Source organism: Plectropomus leopardus, chromosome 3 (genome assembly GCF_008729295.1).
Source record: "Plectropomus leopardus isolate mb chromosome 3, YSFRI_Pleo_2.0, whole genome shotgun sequence".
Taxonomy (NCBI): domain Eukaryota; kingdom Metazoa; phylum Chordata; class Actinopteri; order Perciformes; family Serranidae; genus Plectropomus; species Plectropomus leopardus.
In genome coordinates this window covers 25,615,135-25,627,616 of record NC_056465.1, presented here as the reverse complement: position 1 = coordinate 25,627,616, position 12,482 = coordinate 25,615,135, and the positions used below count along the sequence as shown (strand labels likewise).

Here is a 12,482-nt window from a genome sequence, read left to right as displayed (position 1 = left end):
TCTAGAGCTGGATAGTTTGGTTGTCGTAGCGGAGTAAACAGAGCTATCATGTGATCACTGACAGTCATACATGATTGTCCCACTTTCTGTCGTCCTTTGTTGTCTGTTGCACATCTTCAAAGAACATTTAATGAAACTGCACCCCCATACACCATGTATAGAGTGTCTTTTAAACACTTCAAAAATAACATTTATCATACCAGCCTGCAATAACACTCTTATTTTTAAAGTAATTCAAATTTAAAGTAATTAATTTATATATTTATTAAGGATAATACATATTAATTATATAATTATTAGAAATAAAATTAATTATTATGATTATTAAAATAATAATTAATATAAAAATAATTTAAATGAAGTGAAGTAATCATTTTGTGTATGGTGTTTTCTATGGCTCTATATAAATCTGTCAATAAAACACCTGAAATCTCTGAGACTACAAATTAAAAAACACCTGTGTCACAAATAATATGATAATAATAATAATAATAATAATAATAATAAATAATAATAATAATAATAATAATTGTTAATTTAAAATAATTTTAATAAATTTGCCCTTGTTTTTCTCAGTTATCAATATAATAATCTTGTAAGTTATTGTTTTTTTTAATTAATGAGATTATTATCTTTTTAATATATAAAAAAAAAAACTATGTCACATTTCTGAGATAATGAGCACATTAATTTGTTTGTTTTTATTATTATTATTATTATTATTTTCTTTCTTTCTTTTCTTTCTTTCTTTCTTTCTTTGATGAAAAGTCCAGTGAATGTCTTTTCAGACCAAATAACCAGTTGTAACCACCAATTTTTTTAACCAGTTATCTAATGGTTAAAAAAAAAGGCTACAACAGAATTAGGAACAGAAACCCCTGCCTGTCACGAGATTATGAAAGCTACTTCTATTTGAGCTCTCTTTTGAGTTGACAGAAGGCATCACATCCACCAACATATTGATCACATCAGGCAAGAGGTAGGTCGATTTTTAATTCTTTTTTCTATGCACTCTGAGTAATTGCAAAAATACCTTTATTTGTATAACTCTTTTCTTGTCTCTGTTGATTTGCATTAAACAATGAAATAACTGAATATAATCTACAGTTAAGCACATGCTAATCCAAAATCCCTTTTCTAGGATCCAGTTGAACAGCGATGAATTACTCTATAAATGAAAGCAATATGACACTGACTATGAAGATGAAATCTGCGAAAAAGCGAGGTGGTCAAATTTGGATCCATTGTCATTCCTATGTTCTTCTCCATTGTGATCATACTGAGTCTCACAGGAAACATCCTCGTCCTTGTCATCCTGGCTTTGTTCGAAAACCTCAAGTCTCTCACCAACATTTTCATCCTAAACCTGGCCATCTCTGACCTCGTCTTCACCATCGGCCTCCCCTTCTGGGGAATTTACCACATCTGGGGATGGTTGTTCTCAGAGGCGCTCTGCAAAATAGTGACTTTTGTCTTCTTCACTGGGTTTTACAGCAGCGTACTCTTCCTGACCATCATGACCGTCTACAGGTATCTGGCTGTGGTTCACCCTCTGTCTGACCTGAGCACACCGAAACTCAGCACTGGAATTTATGTGTCTTTCCTGCTGTGGATAATCAGCATTGGAGCAGCCATGCCCTCCCTCCTCCACATCTCCCTCGTCTCCATCCCCCACAAAGGTACGCACTCCCTGGGCTGCGAATATGATGCTATCCTGTGGAAAAACATTAGTATCTTCCAACAGAATAGCTTCTTTTTGGTCGCTTTTGTAGTGATGGCTTTCTGCTACATTCGAATACTTTGGAGAATCACAAGAACAAGATCTCACACAAAGAACAGAGCAGTGAAGTTAGTCTTCTGCATCGTAGCCGTGTTCTTCCTTGGCTGGGTGCCGTATAACGTGGTCATCTTTCTGAGGCTCTTGGCTGACCATTTGATTGCACCGTTTGATGACTGTGATGTTAGTATCCAGCTCGACTATGTGTTCTATGTGTGCCGGCTCATTGCTTTTTCTCACTGCTGCCTGAACCCGGTCTTTTATGCATTTGTTGGTGTGAAGTTTAGGAGTCATTTGAAGTCTTTGCTGCGTCGAATGTTCATTCGCCAAAGTCAAGTTGAAGAACAGCAGCTTAAAATGCAAAACTTCTCACGTGGATCAATGTACTAGTTGCTGTTTAGGCATACATCATGTCCAAGCATTTACTGCCAGTGTGCGTTTGGTAGAATTCATTAAATAGAAATTTAGGAACTGTTTTTTATGTTGCAGTTTGTAGCTACAAACAATATTCAAATCTGACTTTTTCTGTTTACTGCTGCGTGTGTGTAGAACCTCATAATTTCAATGTATGGGCTGTGACTCGAATCTTTCCATACATTTATTTACACACACTTTAAAAGGGGATAATGTTTTTCATGGGCATGAAAAATATTATGAATTAGTAACAATAGAGGTGGAGCCATTATAGTATATATATGTTCACAGTGCAAAATGATTTGTTATGGTATTCAGATTAAAAAAAAAAAAAAAACCCACACATGCACTTGCTTTTGTGTGGGCGAGTTTTAAATTACTGATTGCATTTGCATTTCTTATTCCCTCTGTACAATAAAACCATAATGACTTATTCAACTGACAGAGTGTTTTGTTTTTCCATTATTTACTGTACAATACTAAATAGTTGAGATGTCAGTTAATGAATAATTGCATCTCTACCAAATTAAATTTACATTAACAGCAAATTGTGTGTGTTCAAAAATCTACATAGATTAATAACTAAGAGAAAGAAAACACATTTTATTTTTATTAGACTTCCTATAGACAAGATCAATGTGTAATATTTGAGATAAAACATTTTACATTTTACATCAATTTAAACACATTAAAAATAACCCCAAAAATAGCTAAATGCCATAAAAATAACAAAATGCAATCTTTGCAGAACTGCCGATAATAGTTCATTATACTTCAGTCTGGGCACACTCTTTTGGTTGAAGTTCCTGAGTGATCAGAGTGATCATTATTAGGCTTACATTTGGCTTGCTGAATCATTATTACCTGCATTAGCATGAAATATTTCAAAATGACCAAAAACATTATGCTGATGTAATACCTCCCTGACATTCTGCAAAATATTGATAAAATCTTGAAAATACAAATACGTATGTTTTTGAAGCAGTCCTGGCCATGGATGGATTAATGAACAGGCCTACTGGGTACAGGACTTCAATTCCAAATGTCACTCAAAATGACAAGTATCGACCAGCAAAAATTAAAATAAGTAGAAAGAGACACAAATAAACCACAAAGAGACATGAAGGGGCTGCAAAGACACATAAAATCTACAAAAAAATCTACACAACAACCCAGCATGGACACAAACCAAAAAAGGCACAAAATTACCTCAAAGAAAAAACTAAACCGAGGAACACAAAAAAAAACAAAAGCAGACATAAAATGACCATAAAAGATTAAAATTATCCCAAACAGAAACAAAATGACCAAAAAAAAGGTAGATTGCCCTCAATTAGTCACAAAATTACCCCAAAGAGACACAAAATGCCTTTAAATAGAAATTTTAAAAAAGCACCGCAAGACACAAAATGACAAAAGACACAGAATTACCCAAAAGAGAGAAGAAACAACAATAAAAAGTCTCTGCGTCTTGCTATTCAGGTGAGATGCTAGGGCCCTCTGCATATTTGTGCCCAGGGGCCCATTGGCTCATAATTCGCCCATGGTCATGGCCATTTAGGTAGACATATAAACTAGCACATATTTTACCTTACCTTTCAAGAGAAGAACTAAACAGCATTTTTCTGTGTCATTATGGATTGATTTTGAATCAACAGTTGTTTTGTTTAAAGGTATTCATCAAGGAGCAATTTTCTCTCCTGGTTGTGGAATTTGATCTGTGATGTGTGGAGTGCTTTCAGTAGTGATGGACTGGAGCAATTAAGGACCCTGCATGCTGCTGGAAAAACCTGCAAACTGTGAGAACAATCTAATACACAGATCTCAGCAGCAGTAAAGGGAAATGGTATTTTCTTTATCATTTAACTGTGTGCGTGGGAGGGTTCAAGCAATGCACTTAGATTGCCCTTTCCAACTTCCTCCTTTGGTCTGCTGAGTTGTTGCTACGCTGCTCTCTGGCACACACTACATGCCAAACTATTTAAGAGGGAGGATCCCTTTGGGCAAATACAATAACAAGGATACTTCTATTTTTCTAAGAGACTCAAACAGAAAGTTTTAACTCAGCGTATAAGGTTGCATGACATCATAACTTATGGTTTCATGATTTTGGACATTGTACACAATTATAAGGTAAGAGAAAGGAGTTATTGTCATTATATCAGTAATTATTTGCCAGTGAAGTCTTAAAATGTTTTCAATCTAAGTCTGAATTTGAACAAAATAGTGAGAAAGATCTAAAATCTAAATGCTTGCTATGTACTTTTTAGATATAGTTTTGTTTAACCCTTTGTAATTTGAGCAGATTGGCTGGATTTCTTTCAAAACATAGGAAGAGGGTGACTAGCAATTTAACAGAAAAAGGCCACCAAAATCAGCAAGGATTTGGTAAAATGTTCCAATTAAATTACCTGAAAATAAGCTTAAAAAATCTGATTTTATATTATCATTATCTTTCCAAGTTTTTAGAGTTTGATCATATCTATCTAATAACCCCCCCCCCCCCCCCGGCTAATGATCAGATTATTTCATTGTAAACTTTTACTAATAGTTTGCAGTTTGGGGGTTGTTTCTTGTCAAGTTTTTGAGAGAAATCAAACCAATTTACTCATGTTTCAGAGGTTTAAATGCTAGTAAAAGGCACCTGAACAGAGCACAAGAAAACTGATGTTGATCCAGATGTTAAAGGGTTAAATGGTTTATATTTCATAAGAGATAGAAATCTGAGAATGCAAGTGCTTGTGTTGACTCTGTAACCCAGCAAACTGCATTTGCAACCAAATGTAGCTATAACATTGAAGAGCTGATTTTAATGTAAGGGTGTTTACATGCATATTGATTAACAGTGTGGACATTGTAGCTCTGTTGTTGTCCTGCTGCATTGTTCAAAAGTTGGGAAACTTCTGTATTTATAATGATGTCAACATCCTCAGACAGCCTTAAAACTATAAACACTACCTTGAAAGCCAGTGTGCTGGAGTGGAGACAGCTGAAACAATTAGAAAATGTGCTTAAATCCTTATCTATAATAGAAGTTATTATTATAGTAAATACATACTTGTACCAATAATGTTAATATCACTGTGTCTGTGACAGCATGCTGATGAAGAAAGCCATTTTGTTTTACAGATGTGGTTGTGGATTTGGATTGGTTTTAACCTCGTCACAAAAGTGCACGGTTATGCCAGTGGTTACTTCCCAGATGCGTGTGAAGATATGTTACCTAAGCATAGGGGTAGAAATGGGGTGTACTATAAACCTCTGAACACTATATTGCCCTTTGATGTCGATTACGAACCCAACACAGCAGGAGACGCTATTGTAGGTACAGAGACTTTACCCTTTTCTTCACCATCAATCTCTGCTGCAGTGATCACAGTGCAAAGTTATTACTGATCTCTTTCTTCATTTTCTGTCTCATCACTGTCACATAAATAAATCTTTAAACCACTGTCCAGTTACTCTCCGAAGCAATGCCTCTACACAGTTCAGAGGATTTATGTTGGAGGCTCGAGACGGCGACACAGACCATATTGTTGGACAATTCCACCTGCTTCAGTCTGATAGGACTCGACTCCTGACATGCAATAATAGAGCAGTAAGTAACCATCCCATCTCAACATCATTAGAGAGGTAAATGTAAATGAATATTCGCACTTTCCATTTGTATTTCATTTAATTAGATTTAACTGAACCACAGACTGTAAAATTAATAAAAATAGCTTTGGAACTTTGACTATTGCCATCTTTTTTTGGACAATATTTGGGCAAGAGGCATGTGAAGAGGCGAGGAGTGGCTCTGACTAACAGATTGCGGCACAGACAACCTGTCATTCAAAGCGGCCCACCTTTAATTATGTGTAACTTTAAGCCTTAATAAAATGTAAACAAGTGGTTTATAAAAAAAATCACCCCAGTAAGAATGTTATAATTAGCTATAGAGACCAGAACTGTTTCTTTGTACCAGGCTGTAAATAAGTTTATTTCTGCTGTTGAGTTGAGCATTTTTCCACGTGGTTCTATGAGGACTGAGAGCCAGACATAGAACTGCAGTTTTTGGCACCTCAGCATTGGCTTTTTTTTCAGCCCTCGAGGTTTCCGCTTGAATTGAACATTAACTGGACATTGAATATGAAACCCTTATCAAGACTTCTTATAGATGTTGCTCCTACTTTTGTCTCTGTCTTCAGGGAAGTGCTGTCAGTAACAAAGGGAATATAAGAAAGACTTCAATTAAAGTTCAATGGAAGCCACAAAAGGGGATCAAAAATATCATTTTCAGGTATGTTTACACTTTGATTGACTACCAAAAGTCAAGATTATTGGACAGTACAGAACAAAATGATTAACATTAACATCTGTGTCTGTGTGATATTTTTTAGAGTCACATTTGTTGAGTCTCTTGCCAGATTCTGGCAACCAGTGAATGTCATTTTACCTCCAACCACCACACCAAGCACAACCACTAGTACTACAACACTAAGCACGACCACTGGTACTACAACACCAAGCACGACCACTGGTACTACAACACTAAGCACGACCACTGGTACCACAACACCAAGCACGACCACTGGTACTACAACACTAAGCACGACCACTGGTACCACAACACCAAGCACGACCACTGGTACTACAACACCAAGCACGACCACTGGTACTACAACATCAAGCACGACCACTGGTACCACAACATCAAGTACGACCACTAGTACCACAACACCAAGTATGACCACTGGTACCACAACATCAAGTACGACCACTGGTACTACAACACTAAGTACGACCATTGGTACTACAACACCAAGTACTACAACAAGTTCAAAGACACCAAGTACGACAATAAGTTCAACAATGTCAAGTACTACAATAAGTACTACAACACCAAGTACTACAATTGGGACTAAAACAACAAGTACTACAATAAGGACTGCAACAACAAGTACTACAATAGGTACTGCAACACCTAGTAATACAAGTGATTTTTATTCAACAGAGCCAAGTACTGCAGAACCAGACAAGACCAGCAAACAACCTTTTAACCTATTAGGGGTAAGAAGTAACACAGAATTAGATTTTATTGATGTTTTTTTGCATTGAGCACAAATCTGCGCATATAATATTTAAACTATATTTTTATTTACAGAACTCCTTTTTGTGTCTCTTGGTTAATCTTTAGGGAGTAGGTACTGGGGTGATGAATCTCAGAAGTGCTGTGGTGGTAGTCAGAATGGTAAGATATTAAGAAAGTCACGTCACCCAGTAAATGTACAGGTGCTACGAGTAAAAATATACCAAAGTATTCATTTCCCTTTGCGCTTTCTTTTTTCTTCAGGAACTGCCCAATTTATATTTGATCACCCTTGTCAACAGCCCCTGCTCTCACCATCTAAGTAAGGTAAGGCATTAGTTATAGAGATTGTGTTGTCATAGTTACTGTTTCAGGTTCTCGACATCTCACAGTCTTATGTTATTTCCTGTAAATCCCTTGTCTGTAGGAAGGTAATTTGAATCTGGTGCTAAAATGGCAGCCCCTGCTACTATCAATTAAGACTGTAGAGAGGTAATTACAGAATTTCAATACACTGAATAACTTTTGCAGAAAATATCTACTGTTAAATGTATAAAAAGGATTTGATTTTTCTGAAAATCGTCAGGAACTTTAAAGGAAGTGTGTAAGATTTAAGGAGATTTAGTGGGAGTGCTGATTGCAGCTTGCTGAAATTTCTCCAAATGAAAGTTTCTTCAGTGTTTATTGTTCAGGAGGTTTTTACCAGGAGCCAAATTATTCACAGAAAAGTCTTCCTCTACAAAAAAACAAACAAAACAAAAAAAAAAAAAAAAACAAAAACAGGTGATTTAAACCTAAAAACACTTAATGAAGCAGCTTCACATTTTAAAAAAGGTTTTCTGAAGCTCTTGTCTCAGAGGGGCTACTAACTATGGTGGCTGATGCAAAAACAAAAGTGACCTTATCTAGAGTCAGTGTTTGGTTCGTCCCTTCTGGGCTTCTGTAGAACTATTTAAGTGTAAAATGGCAGTCTCCATAACTGTGGTCCTGCACCCTATGTCAATAAAAACATGGCTCATTCTGAGTAAACAAAACATCAAAAAATATTATTTTCAGTTGATTATACATTTAATAAAGAATACTTATATTCTCTTCCATTTCTGCCAAAATATTCCCCATAATCCACAATGGACCTTTACTGGTAGATTTGATGTAATTAGTGGCAGTCATTTGCATTTTATGCTTTTTTGTTTTAAGTGTATTTTTTTCTGAAATGTTTTATGTCTTTTTAAAAATGTAATTTTATCTTTAAAGTAAAAGCCCATGTAAGGTAATAATCAAAATAGGGTCTGAACACCATATGGCTCAGTCAATATCATTTGATTATGTGTCTTTGCCTTTAAAAAGGAACACTCAATGAATACACATTTTGACAAATTATTAAGATAACTGAATGTGCCTTTTATTTCTTTGGTAGGTGTTAAAGATATTATGCTGTCTGTTTTGTGCGGCAGTTGAAATATTGGCCCTGATCTTGTTTTGTTTGGCTGATTCCATAAACGTGAGTAATAACAAGTGGTGTACAAAATTTTTCTACATCTATCCAAATTTCTGAATTGTATAAGGTCTTTTTTCAGTGTGGCTGTATTTTACTGTGTGTCTCTTTGTTGGCATGTTTAGATCACTCTTGTTGCTCTTTTGTGTGTGGCAATGGCGATTAATTTCATAGAGCTGGTAATCATCTGTCTGCCTATTGGACCCAGTCACGAACTGTGAGTTCAGTTTTCTCCTCTTCTTTGACCAGAAGTAACCAAAAAAGAAAAGTTTTACTAAAAATATCTGTGGTTAATTTGAATTGTTAGTCATGCTTTATGTATTTCACTTGCTTGCTTACCTGTTTACTCATTCAAAATATTTATACATACATACTATCATAAATGTGTTTGTCTCATATGACTGCAATGGTGCTTGGCTTCCCATATACAAACAATCTATCAGAAAAAAACTTTCTGTCTTTATGCCTGCATATTTGGCATGACCCTTACATTAACACTTTGAGTACAGCTGATTTTGTTTTTCTTTTGTTCTGTTCAAGAAAAGAGATATCCGATTTTATTGTCCAAGTGTGCTCTGCCATCCATGGGATTTTTACAAGTAAGAAAATTCACCTGGTTTTAATCTTTAAAATAAACTGCATTAATTTATGTATGTGAAAAGACTTATTAAATGTTATTAAATCAATAGTTTGATATTTTGGGAAACATGTTTATTTGCATTCTTGTGGACAGTTAAAGGCCCAGTGTGCAGGATTTCACCAGATTTTGTTAACCAATAGCTCTTTTTCTGTTAGTTAGTTAGTTAGTTTGTTTTTCAGTCTGCATGTTGTCTTTTATGTTTACGACTTTTCCCTCTGAAAATATGCCCTCCTCAGTCCACTCCTCTGTAGTTAGGCCGCCATAGATGTTGAAGATGACCTCAAATGTATCCAAATTGTGGCTGTTTTTTAGCTAGATAGGCAGCCAGTCAGCTAATTAGTTTGTTAGTAGTTTCTAAGGTTACTAGACTATGTGGAGTGCTGCAGAATGATGTAAAGGAATGAGATTATGTGGTTATATGCGGTTATTATATCATGACAAACAACCAGTCAGATTGCTTGATTTGACCTATCAATTTTATTATCTCATTTTACTCTAAGAAAGAATGCAAACAAGCACATTTTCCAAAATGTTGATGTATTCCTTTAAAATGAGTCAAGCTAACTAACGTCACAGCTTGCATCATCTCTTCAGATAATTGTCATTACTGATTTGTTGCTCAGATTTCCAAATCTGTTTCACCGACAGTTGCTGTCATCTTTGTTGGTGTTTTGGAGAATGACAACTGTGGAAAGAACAGGAAAGACTCCTGGCTTTTAAAAGTGATGATTGCTTACTCAGTGTGGATACTCCTGTTTGTAATTTGTTTTCTCATGGGAAGCACTCAAAGAAAAACAATACTGGGAAGAAGCAAAAAGAAAAAGGTGAGAGTCTGTCTGCATCACGAGAATATAACAAATAAGTAAATGTTTGATAACATTTTTTACTGTCTACTGCCACAACAAATCATGCATTACATTAATAATCAAGTTCACATCGGCTTTTTGTTTTGTTTTTGTACATTTTCAGAGGAGACTCGCTGCAGCCAAAGGGATTAATGCACTCTCAGTGTTCTTCATGTTTGGAACAATATGTTTTGCTGTAGCTGTCACTTTTGGAGTATTTTGGTGTCAAGAAAAGTAGGCGTGTGCATAAAAGTGTGTTGGTACTTTGCATGTAAGAGTCAGTTTCAGTTTTATGTATGCATGCACATGCTTAAAAGGGCATACTTTTTACTTGTATGTATTTGAGCTTGACACTTGTTTTTGCACTATTCTCTTTACTGTGTGTTTTGTACATTTACTTCTGCTGTGACCTGCAAATTCTATCCTCCTCTGGGATAAATAAATACATCTTTTTATATCTAAATAGCAGCCTTTGTAAGGATCATTAGGTTTTGCCTTAAAAGGGGGCCCAAAATTTTAAACATCAAAAACTAAATTTTTCTGCACTGGTGAATTTTTGTAACAATTTGTGCATTTTCTGCATCAATATATATAGTGTAAATGTGCTTTAATAGCTTTATTGGGGAGGACAAATGTCCATGTTGTAAATATCAAGGGGGACGTGCATCCCACCTGAAATCTGTGCTTATATTAAAATGTATGTTGATATAACATGAAATTATGTTTTTTTTTTCTTTTTGATGTCATAAGACATGTAAATACCACATGTTGATTCCAGTCTCATAATAAAAGTAAAGTCCCAGTTTGAAAATGCTTAATTCATACCAGCACATACCATTTAGACAAAACAGACTGGATGACGATTCAGTGTTTATACATGCTATATTACAATAAAATTTTGTTTTTCACTTTCCAAGGAATGTAATAAATTAAGTCCTGTCACTCTTTTTCAGAGTTAAGAACATCATTAAGGTCAAACTGCAAATATTTACTTAAGATACACTCGCTTGTGTATCTCTGCCACACCCAGTCCTCTTTAAGGGAATATTTTAGTGGTGTTACAATGCCCATGTTTTGTAAATGTATGAAATGTGCTTCTTGTATGAAACAACAAGTCAAGTCATACCTCATATAACTACGTACTGGGTTCATAAACAGTTTAAGAAGGATACCACATGTGGAGCACTCGCTCATGACGTGGATCTCCCCTTGTGCTTAAGGGCAAAGGTAAGTCAAACAGATTCAACTGAAGTACTTAATAACTGCATCACTCTATTGCTCACAGAACTATTTGAGGTCATGGAAATACTTAGTCAAGTGTGTAAGGTTGAGTAAAATGTGTCACTGTGATCAATATTAAATAATAATGACATAAAGTTTATTACATGATGTCTTGATATAATCATATCAGAATTTGTCCATAAAGGCAACATACAAGAGTCCACTTTGAAAGGCAGTCAGTAAATAGCAGCAGTTAAGTCTGTAATTAATGAATGCATGTTATTCCTGTGCGAACCACATTATGCAATTCAAATGAATGCCATTGTTGTTGATTCATTTATAAGACCTACATTACATCCTTTATCTTTATTACACATTTATCTTATTTTAATACCTAAAAAAATATATTAATTGTCAATAAAATCTACAGCAAATTTTGTGTTTACAAGGCAGGATTAATTAATGATTGTTCATTTTTATGATTCTTTATAAAGGAGCAACCTTCAGCTATGTCCACGTTCAGGTAAATGACTCACCAATCAAAGTCCCAGCTATCAAACTGATAGCTGGGTACTGAAGATACTGAAACACATCTTAAAATAACTTAGCTACTGATTAAACTTGCTGTAACTTTCTTGTGTCTAAGCACAACACTGACAATGGCGCAGCAGTTACACATTTTCACTTTGATGCTCCTGGTGAACAAAAGCACAGGGAATATTTTTAGTCATTTTACACAGTTGTGTTCTAAATACATTTTTATCATGTCATGTTTTACAAGATAAACAGCAAGTGACTTTAATCTTTAGTCACAAACTCCCTTCTCTGATCTTTCATTGTATAAATAGTTTTTTGTCTTGTACTGAATCATAGCTCTTAGTAAATGATTAAACTCCTGCATTTTTGGCACAGTTGTATTTCCCCACTTTCAAAGCTGAATACTATACTCTTGTGGGACTGTCACGATGACTTTGACAGTATACCCCTTTAAAAAAAGAAGGTCAGTGTTATTGACTATA

At 35.2% G+C, this 12,482-nt stretch overlaps 2 protein-coding genes across 2 annotated transcripts; both read left to right on the top strand.

Moving 5' to 3' along the window:
- Positions 1-1,143: 1,143 nt before the first annotated feature.
- xcr1a.1 (chemokine (C motif) receptor 1a, duplicate 1) lies at positions 1,144-2,633 on the top strand. The gene is given in 3 exon segments (XM_042481603.1): positions 1,144-1,180; positions 1,183-1,218; positions 1,221-2,633. Coding segments are annotated over 3 exon segments (1,005 nt in total). The 5' UTR covers positions 1,144-1,158; the 3' UTR covers positions 2,168-2,633.
- Positions 2,634-5,326: 2,693 nt separating this feature from the next.
- LOC121941235 lies at positions 5,327-11,065 on the top strand. Its single transcript, XM_042483987.1, has 12 exons — positions 5,327-5,516; positions 5,650-5,789; positions 6,382-6,473; positions 6,574-7,025; positions 7,188-7,243; positions 7,371-7,424; positions 7,527-7,589; positions 8,680-8,763; positions 8,883-8,974; positions 9,298-9,356; positions 10,046-10,221; positions 10,367-11,065. The coding sequence occupies exons 1-12, from the start codon at positions 5,408-5,410 to the stop codon at positions 10,478-10,480; spliced, it is 1,491 nt and encodes a 496-aa protein (XP_042339921.1). The 5' UTR covers positions 5,327-5,407; the 3' UTR covers positions 10,481-11,065.
- Positions 11,066-12,482: the final 1,417 nt, after the last annotated feature.